Source organism: Malus domestica, chromosome 13 (genome assembly GCF_042453785.1).
Source record: "Malus domestica chromosome 13, GDT2T_hap1".
NCBI lineage: Eukaryota > Viridiplantae > Streptophyta > Magnoliopsida > Rosales > Rosaceae > Malus > Malus domestica.
Window position 1 is genome coordinate 7,881,899 of NC_091673.1, and position 25,857 is coordinate 7,907,755.

A 25,857-nucleotide genomic window follows, 5' to 3' on the forward strand; every position below is an offset into this window, starting at 1 on the left:
AATTTGACAAGTCAGTCTTCTGCCAGAGTAAAGGAATTTGAGTTGTTGTTGAATCTGAAGCCACAATTCTGAGAATATCGCTGATTATTAGGCTTGGTGTAGTGATTACGTTGATTGTTACCCCTGAAATTTCCTCGATTCTGTGAATTTCGGAGATGCGAGCCACGGCCTTGATTGGAAGAAAAATTGGAGGAACTCTGAGCAATGTAAGCCTGAGAATTAGGAGGATCAGTAGGTGTAGGCAAAATACCAGTAGAAGTATTGAAGGCTTGGATCGGTGTAGAGGAAAATTTCTTCCGATTTTCGATTTGAATTTCTTTGCTCAACAAAAGACCGTGTAGTTCATCAAGAGTTGTAGAAACAACTCGGAATTGAACAGCATCACCAAATGAGTCAAATTCAGGAGGTAAACCATGAAGTGTGACAGAGATTAACTCATAATCATCAACCGGAGCACCAGCGCTGGCCAAAGTGTCAGCAATTTCTTCAATCCGTTGAAGAAACAAGGCGGCGGAGGACTCACCTTTGGTAATGGTGCGAAGCCGAGATCGGAGCTCATGAATGTGAAAGTGCGACACCGTCGCAAGTCTTGATTAAAGTTTAGACCAGAGCTCGCGAGAAGAATTGACACCAACAATATAAGGAATCAATGAATCAGAAAGAGTCGAATTTATCCAAATTAGGATATTCTGATCATTTTCATACCAAGAAACAAAATCAGGATTCAAGGTAGAAGTGCGATTTTCAGAGGTATCATAGAGATACTTCGGCGGAGCCACCTGAGATCCATCGACAATGCTGGTGAGATTATAGCGCTGGAAGATCGGAGCAAATAGCGCACTCCAGGTGAGATAGTTGGTGGTAGTGAGCTTAATCAGCACCATTGAACCAATATTCTGGATGGTAATGGAAAAAGGTGACGAAGAAACGGCTGGAGAAGGAGGAGAAAGAGAGACATTATCAGAGGAAGGAGATGCAGACGCCGCCATTGATGACGATTAGGGTTACAATTTGGGGAAGAAAGAGGCGGTGCGAAAGCAGGTTAGGGAAAGGATCGAGAGAGAGTCGTGAGATAGATGGCGAGAGATACCATGATAGAAAACTTATGATTGTATTTCTTAATCAATAAGATTACAACAGATGGTTATATATACAACCAATAAACCTATGAAAAATGACAGCTCACCTAACTAATTTACAGCTCATGAAAACTAGCCATATCAGAAAAGTATCTTCTAAGTTTTATCTTTTAAAATATTAGCCTTAATATCTTGTTTATTGTCTTTTGTTTCTACAATCTTGGCTTCTGCATTGCGGTTCATCATTTTCGTGTTCTTGAGGAATGCAACAAGTCCTGCAAGCACATTATCGGCATCTTCACTTTTCATGAACTGCAATCTCTACAGGATCAGTCACCTCCAGCTACTTTATCAATTCTTCAATTTCGTCGGAGGGATAGTGAGTTCTTGTTCCAAGGTAGTTAGAAGCAAGGATCTTGAATCCACTTGGTGTGCAGTACGACATGTTAATGTGCATATTCATCCGCCCTGGTCTCAACAATGCAGGATCTAGTTTGTCCATGATTATCCTCTCATCTCCGCAGCTTGACAACAGCCCATCGATGAAATTAAGGAACCCCGATAGAGTTAACTGTCGAAAACAGACAACTTATTTAGAACAGAATCATAGATAAAATTTCTTGTATAGGTAAAATCACTTTCATGATGAAAGTTTCATCTTACCTGGCTGTCGTTGTTGCTGACTCCACGTTTTCGGTCACTAATTCCAGTGCTGCAATCAATATCTTTGATTACGAGTATCGGTTGATTTGCAGTGGAGACTAACGGCTTCCTGTGCTCGGAGTTGCTACTCATTTGCAAAAGCTCAAGTCATCAACGTCAAGCTGGACTTTCTTGTACCGGGAGGACCATACAACAAGTATCCACTTTTCCATGCCTTGCCTACTCTCCCGTAAAACTCCTTTCGCTTCACGAACCTCACCAAGTCATCGATCAACTCTTCCTTAAGCTTGGGATCCATTGCCAATGTGTCAAAAGTAGACGGATGATGAAGGACGACAGAGCCCCATGGACCTGCATTGTATTCCAGTAAAGTTTCCGAGAGCATGAAGCCTCACCGCCTTGTTTTCATGTTGTAGGGCTTTTGATCTCTCTACTACATACGTCAGGTAAGCGTTCAGCACCTTTTCTCTGTATCTTTTATGGAAACTGACCTGAATTGATTTGTTCTCAGACACTTCTAGTGAGGTGGATTTCAGCTCGTAGTCAAATTCCAATCTTCGCGTTTCAGTACAACAGAAATTCCATACCAACTTGATTCCTTCGAATCCATCAATGAGCTTTTCGCCTTTGTTGATGGTGATGGATAAATTGTTCTGTTGCGCAGACTTGGAGACCTTGAGCTGTTCGACAGAAGGGGTGATCCTTGTGCTCAAGTAGGTTTCGGAAGCCTGGTAAATTTCATTGACAGAGATGTCGCTGAACTCATCAATGATGAGAGTCGCTTGAGAATTAGGAAGAGGTTTCCGAATAGGCCTCTGAGTGTGGCCATGATTCAGTCGTGGAGTTTTCGGGGTATGAACTGGTTGGCTCTGGTCTGGACCTCATTGATCACTGTCCTGGCCAGCATTGCTCCTGCAGCAAAAGTTTTGTAGCTTGATATGACTGATGTCGTTGAAGGCATGTTTGCTAGAGAAAACATCTTTCAATGTATGAGTTTTTATATTTGCTGGTTTGTTGAGTTGAGTTCGAAATATTGGTGAAGGGATTTCATGGAAAATGTGGAAAAAGCAGCTTCCACATGAAGCTGTTTGACTAAAATTTGTTCAAGCCAATTCAATCTTCCAGATGAGAGAAACAAGCTTCTCAAGCAATTTTCACTATAAAAAAAGACCAAGAAAAAAAGCCGAGTCGACTTTGGTGGACAATCTCATAATCTGTTATCTATAACAATAATATTATTTAGACGTATAGAACTGACACTCTGTAAATACAAGTGGATTGCATCATTGTATGTTTATTTTTTAGAGTGTGTATGTACATTACTCTATCTATAATTTCATTTTAAAATTTTGGTTCGACATTTTGAAATAACTTATACGTGAATTGATGAGAGATAGAGATAATGGAATCATTTTACAGTAAAATCTCTCCCTAGTATGCCGTTGTGGCATTTTTGACTTATCAAGCATCATTACGTGTTTTTAAATTTATGAGATGACATTACGTAATTGATCTCAGTTACTGCAAAATTGGCGTCCCCGTTTTCATGGGAGGAGGAGGTTAGATAGTTGTTTGAAAACTGTTGCAACTTCAAACTCTCTTAGAGATTGTATCCCATTTCAAAGTGTCAGTACTAACATATTCTTTTGGTTGCTCTTCTTACTTAATGTTAATTTATGTATGGTGTTTTTTTTAAGTCGAATTATATATATGAAGCCTTTACAGCTACAATTGATGTATATATTAAAGAGACTTAAAAGCCTTCTCCGTGTGAATCCAATAAAACAACTAAAAACAACCACAAGTTGTAGCTGGCCATACGCATCGCCTAAAGAAACACCAACGCTAAGTAGTCTTACGAGTGTGTTTGTCGTTAGATTTGATTTTCACAATTGTTAGATATTTACTTTTAATCTCAACTAACAATTTTTCAAATCACTTGATGCTACGTAGCATTAAGAACAATTCCACTTAGCGAACAATTTGCATTTTACATGCACCCACATATGAAAATTTCCCCATCAACTTTCATGTCATTTAGTTACAAAATTTTATTTATAAATTTAATTTCCCTTGCATAAACTACCAAGTACAAGGCCAGCTGATATTTGATAAATTTCCCCAACAATTCTCATTATCTTCTCAGATACAAAAGCAGGCCAGCTGATATTTGACAAATTTCCCCAACTCCAAATTCTCATTATCTTCTCGGATACAAAAGCAATTTATATGACACTAGTAGAGTAACGTGTCTCTCTCTCTCTCTCTCTCTCTCACGCTTGGACTGGTTGCCTCCCTCTCAAATTTTCAACCAGAAAGCGAGAGAAGGTTGTAAATTCAAGTTCTGTGTCAACTGGTGAGATCACAGATGGATTTCTTGAGTTATTGCTTGATAATCCCATGTCTTTTTTCTATCTGGTATTTCTCAGTTCAAGCTCTCAGATCCAATCGCAAAAGGCTTCTTCCACCGGGACCAAAGCCATTTCCCATCATTGGCAATCTCTTGGAGCTCGGCAACAAACCCCATCTCTCTCTCACTAACCTTTCACAACGGCCCCATTATTTCTTTGCAACTCGGACAAATAACCACGGTTGTAGTTTCTTCATCAACCGTGGCAAAAGAGGTACTCTGAACCCACGACCAGTTCTTGTGCAACCGAACCATCCCCAACGCAATCCAAGCTTGCGACCTCCGCCAGGACAGCTTGCCCTGGATACCCGCATCAGACAGATGGAGAAACCTCCGTAAAATATGCAACAACCAATTGTTTGCAACGAAAGTCCTCAACGCCAACCAAGCCAACCGCCACCTGAAAGTGCAGGAGCTCATTGCCGATGTCAATGAAAGCGTTGTGAAAGGTAAGGCTGTAGAAATTGGGAGGGCTGCTTTTAAGACGACCCTTGTCACATCCCGGCCCGGGGCGGACTACTTTTCGGGCCCGCTCCATCACCGTAGCACGATATTGTCCGTTTTGGGTCCCGATCACGCCCTTACGGTTTTGTTTCTGGGAACTCACGAGCAACTTCCCAGTGGATCACCCATCATGGGAGTGCTCTGGCCACCTTCTCGCTTAACTTTGGAGTTCCGACGGAACCCGAAACCAGTGAGCTCCCAAAAGGTCTCGTGCTAGGTAAGGATGTGAATATACATTTAAGGATCACTCCCCTAGGCGATGTGGGATGTCACAATCCACCCCCCTTAGGGGCTCGACGTCCTCGTCGGCACACTTCCGGCCAGAGATTGGCTCTGATACCATTTGTCACATTCCGACTCAGGGCGGACTACTTCCTGAGCCCGCTCCACCATCGTAGCACGATATTGTCCGCTTTGGGCCCCGATCACGCCCTCACGATTTTGTTTCTGGGAACTTACGAGCAACTTCTCAGTGGGTCACCCATCATGGGAGTGCTCTGGCCACCTTCTAGCTTAACTTCGGAGTTCCGACGGAACTCGAAGCCAATGAGCTCCCAAAAGGCCTCGTGCTAGATAGGGATGTGAATATACATTTAAGGATCACTCCCCTGGACAATGTGGGATGTCACAACCCTCAATCTGCTGTCGCGTACTGTTTTCTCCGTCGATTTGGCTGACCCGAGCAGTGAGGTGGGAAGAGAGTTCAAGGAGATTGTGTGGGGTTTGATGGAAGAGGCAGGGAAACCAAACTTTGGGGACTATTTTCCTCTGCTTAGGAAACTTGACCCCCAAGGCATTCGAGGGCGCATGATCAAACATTTTCTAAAGATTGATTCGCTTTTTGATCGAATGATTACGCAAAGGTTAGAATTGAGAAAATCGAACGATGATGTCACAAATAATGATATGCTGGATTCTCTCTTGAACATCGGTGGAGTAAGCAATGAGGATATGGACAAGCTATTGATTGAACATCTGCTTCTGGTCAGTTTTCTACTTTCTAACAACTCAGATTCGGTATTTTAGGATGCGTTTGATAAACATTTTGGTTTTTCAGTTATCATTCGGTTCATTAAAATTTACAATTCCATTATTTAATCATTGTATTGCTGCAATATGTTTTTATAGTCTCTATTTGTTGCGGGCACGGATACAATTTCGGCCACGCTGGAATGGGCAATGGCTGAACTACTACGCAACCCGGAAAAACTGTCAAAAACGCAAGAGGAACTAGATCAAGTTATTGGCAAAGGAAAACCAGTTGAAGAATCGGACATTGCTAGACTCCCTTAATTACAAGCAATAATCAAAGAGACCCTCCGGTTGCATCCGGCTGCACCATTACTACTCCCTCCAAAGGCCAAACAAGATGTGGAAATTTGCGCGTACATTGTCCCAAAGGGTGCACAAGTGCTGGTCAATGCATGGGCTATAGGCAGATACCCCTGCATTTGGGACAACCCGACCTCATTTGCACCGGAGAGGTTTTTCAGATTAGATGATCAAATCGATGTTTTAGGCAAGAATTTTGAGCTTATTCTGTTTGGTGGCGGGAGGAGAATATGTCCAGGGCTGCCATTGGCGATGCAGATGCTACACTTGATTTTGGGTTCACTTATTAACTCATTTAATTGGAAGCTTGAAGATGGAATTATACAAGAGAACATGAACATGGAGGAGAAGTTTGGCCTCACCTTACAGATGGCTCAACCTCTTATTTGATATGGTAATTGTATTAACTTTTAATTTGTAATTTTTTTATTTATGTGGTTGTTTTTGGATTAAGAGATGCACCAATGCTTCTGTAAAATAACACAAAATTTGTTGTGGCAAAAAGGGAATTAGATTAGAAAGAAAGAAAGTCAACGAGTTATTCTTTCAACAACAAAATCCTAATCCCTTTTGTAGGTGTTGTTGCTAATTTTTGTCGTTGAACTTGATATTTCCTTCAACATTGGCGCCAACGAGTTATTCTTTGACTAAAGTTAGAGGTTATCAAAAAGATAAAAAGGTTTACTTAAGACCGAATCTTATTGGATTTATCTAGAGATAAAAATAAAATGTTTAATTTCTTGATTTTCTTGTTACTCAAAAGTTCATAGAGCTCGTTTGATAACTATTTTTTTTCTTCTTCTGGGTTTCACGTTTTATGTTAGTGACAGAAGGAAATCCAATTGGTTTGTATTGCACATTAATAATTTAGAATTATGACTTGTATTCCAAGCATTATTTCTCTTATTCGTTGTCTTCTTTTGTTTCTTCAATCTTGGCTTCAGCATTGCAGTTCATGGTTTTCTTGTCCTTTGAGGAATGCAACAAGTCCTTATCGGCATCTTCCCTTTTCATGAACTGCAATCTCTGCAGGAGTCACCTCCAGCTGCTTTAAGAATTCTTCAATTTCGTCGAAGAGATGGTGAGTTTTTGTTCCAAGGTAGTTAGAAGCAAGGATCTTGAATCCACTTGGTGTGCAGTAGGGCATGTGAATGTGCATATCCATGCACCCTGGTCTCAACAATGCAGGATCTTGTTTCTCCTCTCATATCCGCAGCTTGACCACAGCCCATTGATGAAATTAAGCAACACCGATAGAGTTAACTGTCAAAAACAGCAATCTCGATTTTGATCACACTTTGCTCCATGAAACTCAAAAGCCAATTTACTCCCTAGAACTCGATTTTGATCACACTTTGCTCTCCGAAACTCAAAACTCGTCTTTTTATTTCTTAAAACTCAAAATTCGCTCTACATTGCCTTGTTTTTAGAATAAGTTCATCTATTTAAAATTCATAATTAGTAATATGTCAAATTTTCGTTGAAATAAATTAATAGTAAAAAAGAACAAAACATCTTCTCTTCATCAACTACCTCCATTAATTGCATAAGAACATTTCCCAAAAACAAAACCAATGGAATTAATGATAAGGTGGCTAGAGATGGAGAGAGAATGGATGAATGTATGGACAAAGATTAGAGAGTGTAGACAAGGGCAGTTAGGATGAGTTGTTATCATTTAATTGTAATTTGTATTGAATTGTATTGTATAGCTGCTACAAGACCCCTATATTCTGTAGACCTCTTGGTGTATAAAGCCTTGTAAAGTTTACCTAAAGTTTAATGAAAATATGAAACTTCACATGGTATTGAGCCTCTTATCCCTTTTTTTTTTCATGGCTTCCGCAACTTCCTCTCCTACATCTCCAATCCCTAATATCTCTACACTAGTTTCTGTCAAACTTTCTGAGCCTAATTACTTACCTTGGGAAAGTCAAGTTAAGCCATTCTTGATTGGCCAAAACCTTTGGCGTTTTGTAGATGGAACCCACCATTGCCCTCCTCCCTTTATCACCACCACCACTCATGCAGCTTCACCAAATACCTCTGCTGATTCCGACTCCTCCACAGTGGTGCCTTCTGTGACTACTAGTGTTCCCAACCCCGATTACCTGGTGTGGTACTAGACTGATCAAAACTTGTCAGCACGTTGTGTGCTACGCTTACAGAGCCTGTTTTCTCTTTGACTGTCGGGTTGTTTACTTCTCGTGAGATTTGGGAGCATCTTCGTCAAAAAAATTCTCAACAATCCCTCACCAACTCTACCCATACTCGGTTTCAGTTGTTGTCTCTTCAGAAAGGTACTAAAACGATTTCAAAATATCTTGGTCTTGCCAACATTTGGCAAATCAATTGGCTTCTATTGACCAACCTGTTCAGAATGATGATTTGGTGACTTATGTACTTAATGGCTTGGGGCCTGAATATGAGATTCTTGTCTTGGTGCTGACCAACTTTCCTCCACTACCGTCATTCAACGATTTACGTGCTCATCTTTTAGTTTATGAATCCAAACATGTTATGACTCAAGTTGTTTTGGCTTCCTATGCTTTCTACTCCGCACGTAATTCTGATGGTAATTTCTCTCAGGGACATGCTGGTTCACCCTCCCGCCATCATGGCACTTTAAGTGGCAATCGGCATCTTCGTACGTATGGTGGTGGCCGTTCTACTATGCATGGTGGTGTTGGCCGATATGGTTAGCGTGCTGCACAACAACAACCTGGCATCCTTGGACCAGGTCTTGCTACTCGTGGCCCTCAATGTTGGGCATGCAATCAATTTAGTCATATAGTTGTGTTGTGTCCTCAAGCAACTTGTTCTGATGATGATATCTCTCGAGCTTTCGCTGGCATGCACATTACTTCCCCCTCTGATCCTACATGGTATCCAAACATTGGTGCTACTCACCATATGACAAGTGACTCTAGCTCCATTACTTCGGCTATGGGGTATGGTTCTAATGACAAGGTTGTTATGGGTAATGGTGAGACCCTCCCTATTGCGCACACTGGTAAAATTTCCTTTAAGTCCAGGTCATTCATTTTTTGGTTATCCCAAGTTTCGCATGTTCTAGCAATTGAGAAAAATTTATTGTCAGTTACTAAGTTTACACATGATAATCTTGTTAGTCTAACGTTCTTTCCATTGGGTTTTGTCATACGTGACTTAAATACGGGTGTTGTTCTTTTTCAGGGCCCATGTGAAGATGGTCTTTATCCCATTAAGCTTGGTCTTGCTTCTAAAAATGGTTATACTGCCAAACATGTTTTTGTTTCCATTTTACGTCACCCTCACTCTGGCATCGTCGTCTTGGGCATCCCTCCCATCAAGTTCTTAGTGTGTTAGCATCTAGTGATGTATTAGGCTCGTCTTTTACTGCCTCCACTAAAGATTTTTGTAATCACTGTGCGTTGGCTAAATCCCATCACCTAGCATTTACATCGTCAGAACACTATGCTATATCTCTTTTTGAATTAATACATTCTGATGTTTGGATGTCTCCTATTGTGTCGGTGTTGAGTTTTTGTTACTATGTCTTGTTTGCAGATGATTACACACGATACACATGGATTTATCCCATGTGTAAGAAGTCTGAGTTGCCAGCTAGTGATGTGGCTCATGCTCCTTCCTCAGGACCTCACACACAGTCCAAGTCTGGAATTTTCAAACCCAAAACCAAAGCATACTTTGCAAGTCGTCATCCTATTCCTTCTACAATGGCTGCCTTTGTTGAATCCGATAAGGAGCCCACTTGTTTTACACAGGCCTCATAGTCTCCTAAATGGCACCAGGTTATGTTGGATGAGTTCAATGCGTTGCTCAAACAAGGTAGATGAACTGTAATTCCTTATGTTCATTATGCTAACACTTTCGGATGTAAATGGGTGTTAAAAAAAAACATCATTCTGATAGATCAATAGAGCGTTACAAGGTGCGTCTTGTCGTCAAAGGTTTCCATCAATAGCCTGGGGTTGATTACTTATGAACCTTTAGTTCTGTTGTGAAGCCTACCACGATTCAAACCGTGCTCAACCTTGTTGTGTCCTTTGGTTGGCCGATACATCAACTTGACGTGAAGAACGCATTTCTCCATGGTTCACTTATAGAAGAGGTTTATATGACCCAACCACCTGGATTTGTTGATCCCAATCGTCCCAATTATGTTTGTAAGCTTCGAAAAGCCATCTACGGTCTTAAACAAGCTTTGCGAGCTTGGTTTCAACGCCTAAACACCTTTCTCATTCATGTAGGCTTTGTTCAAAGTCAGGCCGATAGTTCGATGTTTACATATCATCATGGCTCCACTATCCTTGTTTTTCTTTTATATGTGGATGACATCATTTTAACAGTTAATTCCTCTCCCTTGATTCAATCCTTTATCTAAACTTTGAGCACTGAGTTTGAACTAAAGGATCTCGACAAGCTGCACTATTTCCTTGGCATAGAGGTATCTTATTTATCCAATGGCATTCACTTGTCTCATAACAAATATACTTTGGAGTTATTACAACGTGGTGACTTATTAGAGTGTAAACCTTGTTCCACACCTATAGCAGCCAAGACTCAACTTTTTGCACACACCGGTGCTCCATTCTCAGATCCATCTCTTTATCGGTAGCTTGTGGGTTCTTTGTAGTATCTTATGTTAACTCAGCCGGATATTTCCTTTGCTGTACAAAATGTTTCTCAGTTTATGGGTCATCCTACTAATGCCCACATGGAGACGATTAAGCAAATATTGCATTATCTTCAGGGCAGCTTGAGTATAGGATTTCGCTTAACTTTGTCTTCACAACCGTTTCATCTCATTGCTTATTCTGATGCAGACCGGGCACGATGCCTTGACACATATCGTTCCACCACTGGCTTTTGTATTTTTCTTGGTGACAATCTAATTTTTTGATGTGCTAAGAAACAATGGACGGTCTCTTGATCTAGTGCCGAAATGGAGTATCGGGCTCTTGCCTTTGCATGTGCTGATTCTATTTGGATAATGGGTCTTTTGCGTGAGCTTCGTGTACCAATCTTTGAGCCAATACTGGTGCATTGTGACAATTTGAGTGTCATATATATGGTTGCTAATCCGGTCTTTCATGCTCACACAAAACACATTACTTTGGATTATCATTTCGTCCGGAACGTGTTGCTTCAGGAACTCATCATGTTCACTTTCTTCCTTTTGTTTCGCAACTGGCTAATTTTTTACGAACGGTTTCCCGAATACGCGTTTTCAGTCCTTATGTTCCAAACTTGTCTCCTCTCCGGCGTCAAGTTTGCGGGGGAGTGTAGACAAGGGCAGTTAAGATGAGTTGTTATAATTTAATTGTAATTTGTATTTAATTGTATTGTATAGCTACTACAGGACCCCTATATTCTATAGACCTCCTGGTGTATAAAGCCTTGTAAAGTTTACCTAAAGTTTAATGAAAATCTGAAACTTCACACAGAGCAATGGGAAAAAGAGGGGTCAGAGTCGGAGAGATGAAACCTAGGAATATTTTTTGCTATTTTTTAAAATATATTATACAATGTTTGAAAATTCAATTTTCTTTTGAGGTGACACTATTTGATTGGATTTGTGAGTTTTATACTTGTGCTACATCAGCCATAAGTGACACTTAATTATGTTATATAAGTAAACTTAACGATTATTTAACAGAATATATTGAAACAAACCCAAGTGGAGTGAATATTGAGTTTCAGGAAATAAAGTGGCGATTTTGGAGTTTCAAGAGGCAAAGTGAAATCGAAATTGAGTTCCAGAAAACAAAGTGACGACTTTTAAGTTTCAGTGAATAAAGTGAGATTAAATCGAATTCCAGAAAGCATAACATAAGTAAAACTAAACCTTTTTGAAAGGTATCCTATTTTTCTTTGGTCAACTTTGTGGGTAATAGTGTTAGGGAGACTAAATTTTGTAATCTAAATGACATGATAGTTAATGATTGTATTATTACTCAAGTCTTGATTAACGTACTTATTTCTTATTGGTGACACATCATTTAGTTTCTAAATTTAGTCTACCTAGCATTACTCTTAAAAGATTTCAAATCTTATGCACTGAAATGGAGCTATGGCTCTTTGTAGCTTCTCTAGAAACACAACATTTGCCCACTTACTTATGCACGTTAACTGTGTTAACTTCGAGAGATTTTTTATTATGACGAGAATACAAGTGGTACACCACGTGTTTTAATAGAAGTGATGAGAATTTTTTTTTTTAAGTTATTAACTTTTTAGCACATATATCTCACCATTTGTATAGTGACACGTGATGTACCACCCCGTATACCGATTACATTGAAAAATCTTTAATTAACATCTTTGTTATCTCCCAAATTCGAAAAAAAAAAAATCAAAAACTCAATCATCTCTAGCATTTGTCTTGCCAAGTCCCTTTCTCCCTGACGCCGACGAAGCCGCAGAATCAGTATATGTTTGTCTTATGATTTCTTCTGGGATTTACAAGAGAAGACCTTCTTGGCTGTTGATGTAAGTCAACCCGACGACATCTGAGAATTATCTCTGACCAATGTGACCATCGACCGGAGTCTTGAAGTATTCAGATCGGACGTTGGAGTTTACACCGGTTTGGGTTGGGTAGACCTATTTTTTTTCAACTCAAACGCAATGCACAAAATTAAAAATTAAAATAAACTAGAAAACTATTATTTGCACAGTACTCAAGCTTTGTGTGAAACTTGCATACATGACTAGAAATGATTTATTCTTTTAAATCAAGGTTCATGCTTTTTGCAGTTTTTTTGTTTTTTTTTGTTTTTGAGTTTGATTGATTTGTTGTAAACCAGTAAATAATTGACACTTAATTATCTACACCCAATTATCTACTCCCTTACATCAGTCATAAGTGACACTTAATTATGTTATATAAGCAAGGTACTAAAAAACGCTAGACTTTAGTGATGAGTATGGTTACATGGCAATATTACATATATTTGCCATGTCAGCAAATCAGTTGGATTTGGTTGTAAGGTCAGTTGGATATAGTTGTAAGATTTAGTTTATTGGATAAGATTTGATAAGATTTAGTGAGATATGTTGAGGGGTTGCTTAGTCATTAAGAAAGTAGTGGTAGTCCTTTATATTGGATTCTCTTGTAATAACTCTCTCAATTAACAAAAATACAATAGTCGTGAAGTACTTTTCCTCTCTGAGTTTTCTGAGATTTTCCTTGGCTCTTTAACATTCCTTCATTCTCTAAGATTCTTCATCAATGTCAAACTCTGTATTTCTAGTTAATATGGTATCCAGAGCTGGCGGTCCTCCTGTGGTTCATAGTTTCTTGGGGCGGTTTTCTCTGAGAGTTTGATCGAGGTTCTTGATCGGGGGTTTCTTGGTGCTTCTTGGTTTCTTGCGCATCTGGGTTTTTTGGATTTCTAGAGTTCTTTTTGTGAAGCTTTGATTCTTTGTTTTGTGGCTTATGATATCAGTTGGGGCACGAAGCCAATTCAAGATTATGTAGCAGGCACGAAGCCATCTGGGTAATTTTCTTGCAAGGTTTGTTGTTTAGTAGGCAATTTAACTGATAATTGTTGAATTGGCATTTTGTTTCTTTCAAGAAGTAGTTGTTTGTTTTCCTGATTTGTGATAATCATGGCATCTTCTGGAGTTAAAATTGAGGGTTTGCTTGGAATGTTGACAATCAAGTTAACTGATAAGAATTTCTCAAAATGGGTTTTTCAGTTTAAGTCGGTGTTGAAAGGATATAAGTTGTTTGATCATTTTGATGGAACTGCAGTGTGTCCTCCTAAATTTGTGATTGATACGACTTCTGGGGTTACTAGTGTTCTCACAGAAGCTTTTCTTGAATGGGAATCCATTGATTTAGCACTTTTGAGTTTACTGATTGCTACTTTATCTGATGAGTCTATTGAACATGTTTTGGGATGCAAGACTGCACATGAGGCATGGTCTAATCTTCAGGATAGATATGCTTCAATCTCAAAGGCTAGGGTGAATACCTTAAAGACAGAATTTCAAACAATTCAAAAGGGCGGTGATTCAATTGATCAGTATTTGTCTAAATGAGACACATTAAAGAACAATTGGTTGCAGCTGGTGAATTTGTTTCAGACAATGATTTTGTGGTGCCTGCTTTGTCTGGTTTACCGAGGGAGTATTCTACTATACGAACTGTAATTCTTACTCGAGATACTTCTATTTCTCTATGAGAATTCAAAGAGCAATTAATGTGTGCAGAGAGAGAGGCTGATTCTATGGTTAACATTTTGACTCATAATTTTTCTGGGTTGTATATGCAAGGATCTTCTTCTCAGTCAAGTGATTCTCAGGGTTCTTCTAGTAACTCTAATAATGTTCCTTTCACCACTGGTGGTACTATTACTCGAGTACCAAATAATGCTCCACCTGTGAGTATGCCATTTATATCTCAGGGTTCTACTGCCATGCATACTCAGCCACCAGGTCATATTTTTCCACATGCTCCTTATTCTATTGATGGTTCTCTGTTTCCTCAAGTTCCATATTCTCCTACTTCATACATGATGCCTCCATCTTTGCCTCCTATATATCCTGATTTTCCCAATGTCTATGGTTTTATTGGCACTGGTAATCTTCCTAGGCCATTTCCTAATTCCAATAATGGTTCAAGATCTTTCTCTGGTTCCAAGCCTAATGAGGGTTATAGAGGTTCAAATTTTGGAAATGGAAGAGGACAATTTTCTGGTCCTAAACAAAGTGGAGGTACTTGGCAGTTTTGGTCAGGGAATACTGACACCAAACTTCATATTGTCCCAGAGTGTCAAATTTGTTCTAAACATGGTCACACAGCTCCTAATTGTTGGAAACGATCTACTAGTCCTAGTTCTATGGGACAGGTTGTGGCATGTCAAATATGTGGCAAGCGTGGTCATAGTGCTTTGGATTGTCATCGTCGCAATAACTTTGCCTATCAAGGCACAGCTCCTGCTCCTTCCTTGACAGCTATTCAAGCTCAAGCTCCTTCTAATCTTCTACCTCAAGATTCCTGGATAAAGGACACTGGTGCTTCGCACCATATAACTGCTGATTTGAACTCCCTGCAACAAGTCACATCTTATGCAAGCACTGATAAGATTACCATTGGAAATGGTGAAGGTTTGCAAATCAAAAATATTGGTTCTGCACGTTTACATACTTTACCTCAGTCTTTAATTCTCAGAACAGTTTTACATGTTCCCACTATTGCAGTTAGTCTACTGTCAGTTAAACAATTATGTAAGGATAATTTTTGTTGGTTTATATGTGATGATAATGATTTCTTTGTGCAGGACAAGGTAACCAAGGTTGTTCTATATCATGGAAGGACCAATGAGGGTGAGTTGTTTCGGATTCCAGTGAAGTTGTTATCAAAGTCTCCATCTCAAAAGTCAGTGGCTCTTCTTGGACAGAAAATAAAGTCTGAAGTATGGCATCAACGATGTGGTCATCCTAGCAATGAAGTGTTGTCTGTAATGTTGAAACAATCCAATATAGTTAGTTCTCCTGATACTCATCAACATTTATGTTCTTGTTGTATTTCTGGCAAGATGTCTAGGTTGCCATTTCATGATAGAACAGAGTCTTGTAACTTTTCATTTCAAAAGGTGCATACTGATCTTTGGGGTCCTTCACCTACTACGTCTATAGAAGGTTACAAATACTATGTTAGTTTTGTTGATGAGTATACCAGATTTGTATGGATATTTCCGTTAATCAATAAATCTAAAGTGTTTGATGTCTTTCAGAAATTCTACAGTTTTGTTTTCACTCAGTTTAATATTGGAATTAAGTGTTTGCAAACTGATGGTAGTGGTGAGTATATAAGTAGAAGATTTGATGATTTTCTAAAACACAAGGGCATTGTACATATGATTTCGTGTCCATACACTCCTTAACAAAATGGTCTTGCTGAGAGAAAGCATCGACATATTGTGGAAACTGCTATTACCTTGATGACTACTGCTTAATTACCTCAGGATCTTTGGTATCATGCCTGTGCACATTCTGTTTTTTTTTATTAATAGAATGCCTTGCAAGGTTTTAGGCATGCAATCCCCATATCAAAGACTATATGGTGTTTCTCCTTAATTGCAAGGTCTTAAAGTCTTTGGTACTGCTGTCTATCCATATATTAGACCTTACACTGTAAATAAATTGCAACCAAGGGCTTCTTTATGTGTCTTTATGGGATATGCATTAGGCTATAAAGGAGTAATTTGTTTCCATCCAAAGTCTCGGAAATTTATCATTTCTCAGCATGTGATTCATGATGAAGATTTGTTTCCATATAAGTCTCAACATACATTACAGAATACATCTCAGGGGATTAGTTCTCAAGATTCCACATATGTATCTTCTCCAATACATTCTGCTATATTTTTGCCACAATCAGTTTCAATGCCCAATGATGTTTCATCTCTGGAATTTGTTGAGGGTCAAGGTAGTATCGATTTGTCTGGTTCTACTACGATGAATACTTCTCTGCAATCTTCTGGCACACTTAGTCATTCTTCTATTGTACCTGAATCTGAAACAACTCCCTCATCTTCCTCAACAACTTTGATGTTACATGTCCTTGATCCTGCACAACTGGAGGTAATTCTTCCATTTCCTTCATCTTCTAATTCTGGTACTACACATCACATTGTTTCCTCTCCTCCAAGAATGCAAACAAGGTTACAAACTGGTGCAATTTCAAGGAAGACATATGCTAATTACATAGCATCATTACCAGAATTGCAATCATTGCAGCTTGATTTCCAGGATTCTTGTTCTAGTGGTTTTTCATTTGTGGCTAGTGTTCGTGATATCTCTGAGCCTAAATCTTTTAGGAGTGCTGCAACTAATGTTAATTGGCAAATTGCCATGCAAGAAGAATTTGATGCATTAAAGAGTCAAGGGACTTGGGTTTTGGTTCCTCCACCAACACATAGATCAATCATTGGTAGTAAGTGGGTCTATAAACTTAAAAAGAATCATGATGGTTCAATATCCAGATATAAGGCAAGGTTAGTGGCTTAAGGTTATACTCAAGAGTTGGGTTTGGATTATTTTGAAACCTTTAGTCCTGTTGTTAGGCACACTACAGTTCGATTGATAATTTCCATTGCTGCTCAAAACAAATGGGAATTAAGGCAACTTGACATTAAAAATGCATTCTTACATGGCGATTTAGAAGAAGAGGTTTACATGAAGCAACCTCAAGGTTTTGTGGATTCTACACATCCTGATTTTGTGTGCAAACTGGTTAAGTCTCTGTATGGTTTGAAACAGGCACCTAGGGCCTGGAATGCTAAGTTTATAGGATATCTTCCAGCTATAGGATTTACAGTGTCTCAATCTGATAACAGTCTGTTTTTCAAACATGATGGCACTGATGTTGTCGCCTTATTATTATATGTTGATGACATTATCTTGACAGGATCTAATGCCACCAAAATTCAGGCTGTTATTCAAGAATTGGGAGATGTCTTTGATCTCAAAGACATGGGCAAATTGTCTTATTTTCTCGGGTTGCAGATTCAGTATAGCGATAATGGTGATATTTTCTTGAATCAATCTAAGTATGCCAAAGATTTGATTCATAAAGCTGGTATGGACAATTGCAAGCCTGCATCTACACCATGTAAGCCACACACTCAGCTCTTAGCATCTGAAGGTAATCTTTTAAGTGATCTCACTATGTATCGAAGTCTTATTGGTGCTTTACAGTATCTTACCTTTACTCGACCAGATATGTCTTATGCTGTAAACATGGCTTGCCAGTATATGAATCAACCTACTGATGTCCATTATGGTCTTGTGAAAAGAATTATTTGCTATGTTCAAGGTACTGTAACTTGTGGTATTACTTATTCTGCATCTCTGGACAACTCTATTACGGCATTTTCTGATTTGGATTGGGCAGTTGATCCTAATACTATAAGGTCTATTACTGGTTTTGTGGAGTATATGGGACACAATCCAATCTCGTGGCAATTAAAGAAACAGTCCTCAATTTCTAGGAGCTCCACAGAGGCAGAATATAAGGCATTGGCCCATTGTGCAGCTGATGTAGTATGGATTAGGTTGCTGCTCAAAGATCTTCATCAGTTTCTATCAATGCCACCATTGTTACATTGTGATAATCTCTCTATGTTAGCCTTATGTTCTAATCCTGTGTTCCATACACGGATTAAACATTTGGATACCGATTTTCACTTTGTAAGAGAGAAAGTTCAGAAGAAAGACTTGCAAGTTCAATATGTTCCCACTAAAGAACAAACGGCTGATGTTCTTACCAAAGGTCTCCATGGGCCTACATTCTTCAAACATTGCTGCAATCTCAGGATTGGTAACCCTACCTGAGATTGAGGGGGGATGATGAGTATGGTTACATGGCAATATTACATATATTTGCCATGTCAGCAAATCAGTTGGATTTGGTTGTAAGGTCAGTTGGATATAGTTGTAAGATTTAGTTAATTGGATAAGATTTGATAAGATTTAGTGAGATATGTTGAGGGGTAGCTTAGTCATTAAGAAAGTAGTGGTAGTCCTTTATATTGGATTCTCTTGTAATAACTCTCTCAATTAACAAAAATACAATAGTCGTGAAGTACTTTTCCTCTCTAAGTTTTCTGAGATTTTCCTTGGCTCTTTAACCTTCCTTCATTCTCTAAGATTCTTCATCAATGTCAAACTCTGTATTTCTAGTTAATAGTTAGTCAGCCGGCTAGGCGGATTTAGGTAAATTTATTGTATATCTTGTAACTAAGTGCGTATTGACACTTACAAAAAATTATACTTGTATAAAATCCACGGATAAGATAATAAAAAAATGATAAAATGCAAAAAGAGTATACAACAAGTCCAAAATTTAAAAACACATTAAGCATATATGTCATATAACCATAGTGAGGAGTATTGTAGGATGACACATGTACAACAAGTTCACAATTTTAAACCACTTAGACTCATATAGGATTTTTTATTTTATTTTTTAATTTCATTAAAATAAAATAAAAACCGCCTAGCCTGCCTAGGCGGCCGCCTATAGCCCATCCGATTTGCAAGAAAATGCCTCGGCTCACCACCGCCTAGGCCCTTTTTTAGAACATTGTATATAAGTAAACTTAACGGTTATTTAACGAAATATATCGAAACAAACCCAAGTGGAGTGAATATTGAGTTTCAGGAAATAAAGTGGTGATTTTGGAGTTTCAAGAGGCAAAATGGAATCGAAATCGAGTTCCAAAAAACAAAGTGACGACTTTTGAGTTTCAAGAGGGGCAAAGTGAGATCGAAATCGAGTTCCAGGGAGCAAAGTGATGACTTTTGAGTTTCAGTTAGTAAAGTGAGATTAAATCGAATTCCAGAAAGCAAAACATAAGTAAAACTAAAGCTTTTTGAAAGGTATCCTATTTTTCTTTGGTCAACTTTTCGGGTAATAATGTTAGGGAGATTAAATTTTGTAATCTAAATGACAAGAGAGTTAATGATTGTATTATTACTCAAGTGTTAATTAACGTACTTATTTCTTATTGGTGACACATAATTTAGTTTCTAAATTTAGTCTACCTAACATTACTCTTATAAGATTTAAAATCTTATCCACCGAAATGGAGCTGTGGCTCTCTGTAGCTTCTCTAGAAATGCGACATTTGCCCACTTATTTATGCACGTTAACTATGTTAACTTAGAGAAATGTTTTATTGTGACGAGAATACAAGTGCTACACCACTTGTTTTAATAAAAGTGGTGAGAATATTTTTTTTTTAAGTTATTAACTTTTTAGCACACATATCCCACAATTTGTTTAATGACACGGGATGGTACACCGGTCATATTGAAAAATCTCTCATTTAACTACTTTGTTATCTCCCAAATTCGAAAAAAAAAATCAATAAATCAATCATCTCTAGCATTTGTCTAGCCAACTCCCCTTCTCGCTGACGCCGACGAAGCCGCAGAATTAGTATATGTCTTATGATTTCTTCTGGGATTTACAAGAGAAGACCTTATTGGCTGTTGATGTAAGTCAACCCGACGACATCTGAGATTTATCTCTGACCAATGTGACCATCGACGACCGGAGTCTTGAAGTATTCAGATCGGACGTTGGAGTTTACTCCGGTTTGGGTTGGGTAGACCTATTTTTTTCAACTCAAACGCAATGCACAAAATTAAAAATTAAAATAAACTAGAAAACTATTATTTGCGCAGTACTCAAGCTTTGTGTGAAACTTGCATACATGACTAGAAATGATTTATTCTTTTGAATCAAGGTTCATGCTTTTTGCATTTTTTTTGTTTATTTTGTTTTTGAGTTTGATTGATTTGTTGTAAACCAGTAAATAATTGATTTTGTCCAATTTTTCTACTTACGTAGATTTTTTGTGTCCTTTGGTTTGTCTTGAATCTGGGATGGAATACGCCGGCAGCCAAGTTGCTGCTCCAATTTACTTTCACCAGACGCTTTCGGGCCGTGGGGACGAAGCGCGATTTCCCTTACAAGGGCCCAATTATCTACACCCCAACTCGCAGCAGTCGCATGGCTTTTTCCTTGGTTCTTTTTTCAAACTTAAGAGACAACAGAGGAGTTAATACGGTTAAGGTGTGCAGGTTGATGGCCAAGAGTCTCGTTGTTAAGGCTGGTTTGGTATTGCTGTGCTTTGAAAAAAAAGTTGTTGTAAGAATAAGCGGCTGTGCTGTGAGAAGGCTGTGAAAAAAATCAGCAAAGTGTTTAGTAAACTTTTTTGTAAAAGTGCTTTTGGAAAAAAAAAAAAAAAGCAGTCTGATAGTGAGTCTTTTCATTAAAAGAGCACTCTAGCTCCGTGTGCTTTGAAAAAAAGTCAGTTTTCCAAAGCTGCAAATAGCAGCTTCAACTTTTTCCTTTGATTTCAGCTTATTCTCACAGCAGCTTCCAAAATAAGCCTTTTTTTTTTCATTTTACCAAACACCTAAAACCCTCACAGCTTTTTTCATGGATATTTTTTTTTTAAGCATCTCACTTCCAAACCACACTTAGAGTGATCGCAGAAGCCAGAGTCTTTTTCCGTACAGAAGATTTGACAACCCCCAACCCTACCCCAATTAACGCACTGCACGTACATAAACAAAGCAGAAGGGACCACGTGCCAAGATAAAAAATAAGCACAAGGGCTGCTGACATTTGATATGAGCATTGATTACAGCAACACGTTTCTCTCTACTAGCTGGCTCCCTCTCAAAATTTCAACTACAAAGAGAGAAGGTTGTAGATTCAAGTTGTGTGTGTCAACTCACAGATGGATTTCTTGAGTTATTGCTTGATAATCCCATGTCTTCTCTCTCTCTTGTATTTCTCAGTTCAAGCTTTCAGATCCGATCCCAAAAGGCTTCTGCTTCCACCTGGACCAAAGCCATTTCCCATCATTGGCAATCTCTTGGAGCTCGGCAACAAACCCCATCTCTCTCTCACTAACCTTTCACAACGATACGGCCCCATTATTTCATTGCAACTTGGACAAGTAACCACGGTCGTAGTTTCTTCATCAACCGTGGCAAAGGAGGTCCTCCGAACCCACGACCAGTTCTTGTGCAACCGAACCGTCCCAGACGCAATCCAAGCTTGCGATCTCCGCCAGGACAGCTTGCCCTGGATACCGGTGTCAGAGAAATGGAGAAACCTCCGTAAAATATGCAACAACCAATTGTTTGCAACAAAAGTCCTAGACGCCAACCAAGCCAACCGTCACCTGAAAGTGCAGGAGCTCATCGCCGATGTCAATGAAAGCGTTGTGAAAGGTAAGGCGGTAGAAATTGGGAGGGCTGCTTTTAAGACAACGCTCAATCTGCTGTCGCGTACTGTTTTCTCGGTCGATTTAGCTGACCCGAGCAGTGAGATGGGCAGAGAGTTCAAGGAGATTGTGTGGGGTTTGATGGAAGAGGCAGGGAAGCCAAACTTGGGGGACTATTTTCCTCTGCTTAGGAAACTTGACCCCCAAGGCATTCGACGGCGCATGATCAAACATTTCGTTAAGATTGATTCGCTTTTTGATCGAATGATTACGCAAAGGTTAGAATTGAGAAAATCGAACTATTATGTCACAAGTAATGATATGTTGGATTCTCTCTTGGACATCAGTGAAGTGAGCAATGAGGATGTGGACAAGCTCTTGATTGAACATCTGCTTTTGGTCAGTTTTCTAATTTCTAACAACTCATATTCAATATTTTAGGGTGCCTTTGATAATCATTTCGGTTTTTCAATTATCATTTTGTTCATTGAAATATGCGATTGCATTACTTAATTATTGTATTGCTGCAATATGTGTGTATATAGGCTCTATTTGTTGCGGGCACGGATACAACTTCAGCCACATTGGAATGGGCAATGGCTGAACTACTACGCAACCCGGAAAAACTGTTCAAAGCGCAAGAGGAACTAGAGCAAGTCATTGGCAAAGGAAAACCAGTTGAGGAATCGGACATTGCTCGACTCCCTTACTTACAAGCAATAATCAAAGAGACCTTCCGGTTGCACCCGGCTGTTCCATTACTACTCCCTCGAAAAGCCAAACAAGATGTGGAAATTTGCGGGTACATTGTCCCAAAGGGTGCACAAGTGCTGGTCAATGCATGGGCTATAGGCAGAGACCCCTGCATTTGGGACAACCCAACCTCATTTGTACCGGAGAGGTTTTTCGGATTAGATGATCAAATCGATGTTTTAGGCAAGAATTTTGAGCTTATTCCGTTTGGTGGAGGGAGGAGAATATGTCCAGGCCTGCCATTGGCGATGCGGATGCTACACTTGATGTTGGGTTCACTTATTAACTCATTTGATTGGAAGCTTGAAGATGGAGTTATACCAGAGAACATGAACATGGAGGAGAAGTTTGGCCTCACCTTACAGATGGCTCATCCTCTAAGAGCTGTGCCGAAAAAAGTCCTAATTTGATATGGTTAATAGTATGAACTTTTAATTTGTAATTTTATATTTATGTGGGTGTTTTTGTTGTTTGGATTAAAAGATACAGCAAGGCTTATGTAAATTAACCCAAATATACCAAATATTGTAGCAAAGGGAGAACAAGGCCTCATTTTGCCAATGGAAGCTTTCTTTTCTTCTTCTTTTAGGTACGCTTTACTATTATAAATAGAAGGAGAAATTTGAACTTGAAATATCTTTAAATATCGAACAAAGTAATACCAATGATAGTATTTTGTTGTCGCGCACAATCTACTATTTCATGATCTTACCAAACATGTAGAGGTTGATGTCTATTTAGTACGGGAGCGTGTTCAGAGGAAGGATTTGGTCCTCCACCATGTCTCTAGCACTGACCAACTGGCTGACATGTCAACGAAGGGTTTGCTGGAGGGTAATGGATAACACTTGTGATGACACATCTACAACAAATAGGAAAGTAGTGGCAAACCTTAGACGATTAGGAAAGCAATCTAATCATATTAGGAAAGGAACCTAATCCTTATCTCACCACTAAGTAATTTTTCCAACAATTGGTATACTGTCACTTTAACGTTCCGTACTAATGAAACAGCAGAGACAATGGGAGTGCATGTATATCATACCTGAATATAAGGAATACTAAACTTTTGTAGCCTCTCTCAAAGTTTCAAGTTTCAACTACAAAGGAAAAAGGTGTAAATTCAAGTTTTGTGTCAATTGGTGAGTCTGCACTTAGACACAGATCAGAGATGGATTTGTTGAGTTCTTGTATCTTAATCCCATGTCTTTACTTTCTCTTGTATTTATCGATTCAAGCTTTCATATCCAGTCCCAAAAGGCTTCTTCTTCCACCTCGGCCAAAGCCATTTCCCGTCATTGGCAACCTCTTACAGCATGGCAATAAACCCCATCTCTCTCTCTCTCTAACCTTGCACAATGCTATGGCCCCGTCATTGACCTGCAACTCGGACAAAAAACCACGGCTGTAGTATCTTCATCAACTCAGAACCCAAGACAAATTCTTGCGCAACCAAACCATCCATGACGCAATCCAAGCATGCGACCTTCACCAGGACAGCTTGCCCTGGACACTGTTCTCCGCGAAATGGAGAAACCTCCGCAAAATATGCAACAACCAATTGTTCGCCATGAAAATCCTTGATGCCGACCAAGCCATTGGTCACCTAAAAGTGCAGGAGCTCATAGCCGACATCAATGAAAGCGTTGTGAAAGGTAAGGTGGTAGAAATTGAAAGGCCTGGTTTCAAAACCACGCTCAATTTGTTTTCGCATACTATTGTCTCGATCGATGTAGCTGAACCGAGGAGTGAGGTGGCTAGAGAGTTCAAGGACATGGTGTGGAGTATAATGGAAGAGACAGAGAAGCCAAACTTTGGGGACTATTTTCCTCTGCTTAGGATACTTAACCCCCAATCGTTTCCGCAAGATGGATCGGCTCTTTGATCAAATTATTACACAAAGGTGGGAATCGAGAAAATCGAATGATTATGTCACAAGTAATGATATGTTGGATTCTCTCTTGAACATCAGCGAAGTGAGCAATGAGGATATGGACAGGCTACAAATTAAACATAAGCTTCTGGTTTGTTTGTTACCTTCTAACCATTCACTACTATACAGCATGTCTAATAACCATTTTAGTTTTGAATTTTGACTGGTTCAGTACAATTTACGATCCCATTCATACATTTTTCACTTGTCAACTCATTTGATTGGAAGCTGGAAGATGGGGTTGTACCAGAGAGCATGAACATGGAGAAGTTTAGCCTCACCTTGCAGATAATAAGTAGGAGTGATAAGTAGGAGTGATAAAAATCTATCAACATTATCGTAAAATGCTAACCAGAGTCACCTCAGCGGTATCATCATTTTCAGGTGATTCATTACACCTTGCCAGAAAGCTTGGAGGAGTATGTGCAGGTGGAAGATTCTTCAAAACCACTGTATTTTTTCAAAAGCTTCTTCCTATTAGATTTGTTAACAAAATGAATGGTAAAATTATGTAGGAGATTGGACGAGCTGAACGGGATGGGAGGTTGTCCAATTGCCATCTTTGTTATGATGAGACCACATATTTCAAACTGCGCAGTCTTGTGTTTAGGTAGTTAAATATGTAACATCTTCTGTTAATTCAATTTCTCTAAGGCTTGCATAGGTTTAGATATGGTTCACAGTTTCATGTATTGTGTTCTCACTCAACGGTGATGAGAAATCGCGTGGGAAAATTTGTTCATTGGTCAAAGAAACTGCACCTCGCAAGTTTGATATGAAAGAAGAGTTCATGCACTAAAATGATTTATTGATTGTATTTATTTTGGCAGGTGATGCTCACAGTTCTAACACGGTTGGAGTTGGGTGAAGTATATTTGCATTTACTTCCAGCGTTGAATGTAACGTGCACCTTGAATTTTCATAATGTAGGTAGCAAAAATGTTTTGAGGTTTCTAATTCCCCAAGATTTAACTTCGAATTAATGTCACAAAACTGACCTCTTGATGGTTGAATATGGCGGTACTTGCACGAATGCAGACATCCCTGTTAACTACATTGTAGTGTTTGGGAATTGAAAGGAAAATCAAGAACAACGGATGAAGAGAAGGATGAACACAGAGATATTAGAGAGAGAGAGTTTAGAGAGAGAAATAGGATTTGTATTAACTAACACATATGAAGATTACACATACTGTTTATATAGAAATCCTAACTACTTTAACCAAATACTAACTACCTAACTATATTACTAACTGTATTACATTTTTACCCTTAATACTCCCCTTCAATCTCAACTGGGGAAACTCAGTTTGAGATTGGAAGCATTGAGACATGGTAGCACTGAAACTGTAGATTTAGGAAAACCGCCATTGGATTGATACCCAAACATCTGTCCACATGTAGCACTTTGACTAGAGT

General features: G+C 39.0%; 3 protein-coding genes and 3 pseudogenes across 3 annotated transcripts; 5 read left to right on the top strand and 1 right to left on the bottom strand.

Annotated features, from left to right (window-relative positions):
- Nucleotides 1–1,253: 1,253 nt before the first annotated feature.
- LOC103452410 (AAA-ATPase At3g50940-like) lies at nt 1,254–3,050 on the bottom strand (annotated as a pseudogene).
- A 967-nt stretch (nt 3,051–4,017) lies between these two features.
- LOC103452107 (geraniol 8-hydroxylase-like) lies at nt 4,018–6,492 on the top strand. Its single transcript, XM_017336916.3, has 2 exons — nt 4,018–5,640; nt 5,785–6,492. Exons 1-2 carry the CDS (start codon nt 5,272–5,274, stop codon nt 5,947–5,949), a joined length of 534 nt encoding a protein of 177 aa, XP_017192405.1. The 5' UTR covers nt 4,018–5,271; the 3' UTR covers nt 5,950–6,492.
- On the top strand, nt 4,111–4,873 carry LOC139190513 (inactive cytochrome P450 76AD1-like; annotated as a pseudogene).
- Nucleotides 6,493–13,605: 7,113 nt separating the features above from the next.
- Nucleotides 13,606–14,040, top strand: LOC139190771 (uncharacterized). Its single transcript, XM_070811243.1, has one exon. The coding sequence runs from the start codon at nt 13,606–13,608 to the stop codon at nt 14,038–14,040; it is 435 nt and encodes a 144-aa protein (XP_070667344.1).
- Nucleotides 14,041–21,141: 7,101 nt separating this feature from the next.
- On the top strand, nt 21,142–23,087 carry LOC103452110 (geraniol 8-hydroxylase-like). Its single transcript, XM_008391597.4, has 2 exons — nt 21,142–22,151; nt 22,298–23,087. The coding sequence occupies exons 1-2, from the start codon at nt 21,261–21,263 to the stop codon at nt 22,913–22,915; spliced, it is 1,509 nt and encodes a 502-aa protein (XP_008389819.2). The 5' UTR covers nt 21,142–21,260; the 3' UTR covers nt 22,916–23,087.
- Nucleotides 23,088–23,676: 589 nt separating this feature from the next.
- On the top strand, nt 23,677–24,609 carry LOC139190360 (geraniol 8-hydroxylase-like; annotated as a pseudogene).
- The last annotated feature ends 1,248 nt before the right edge of the window (nt 24,610–25,857 follow it).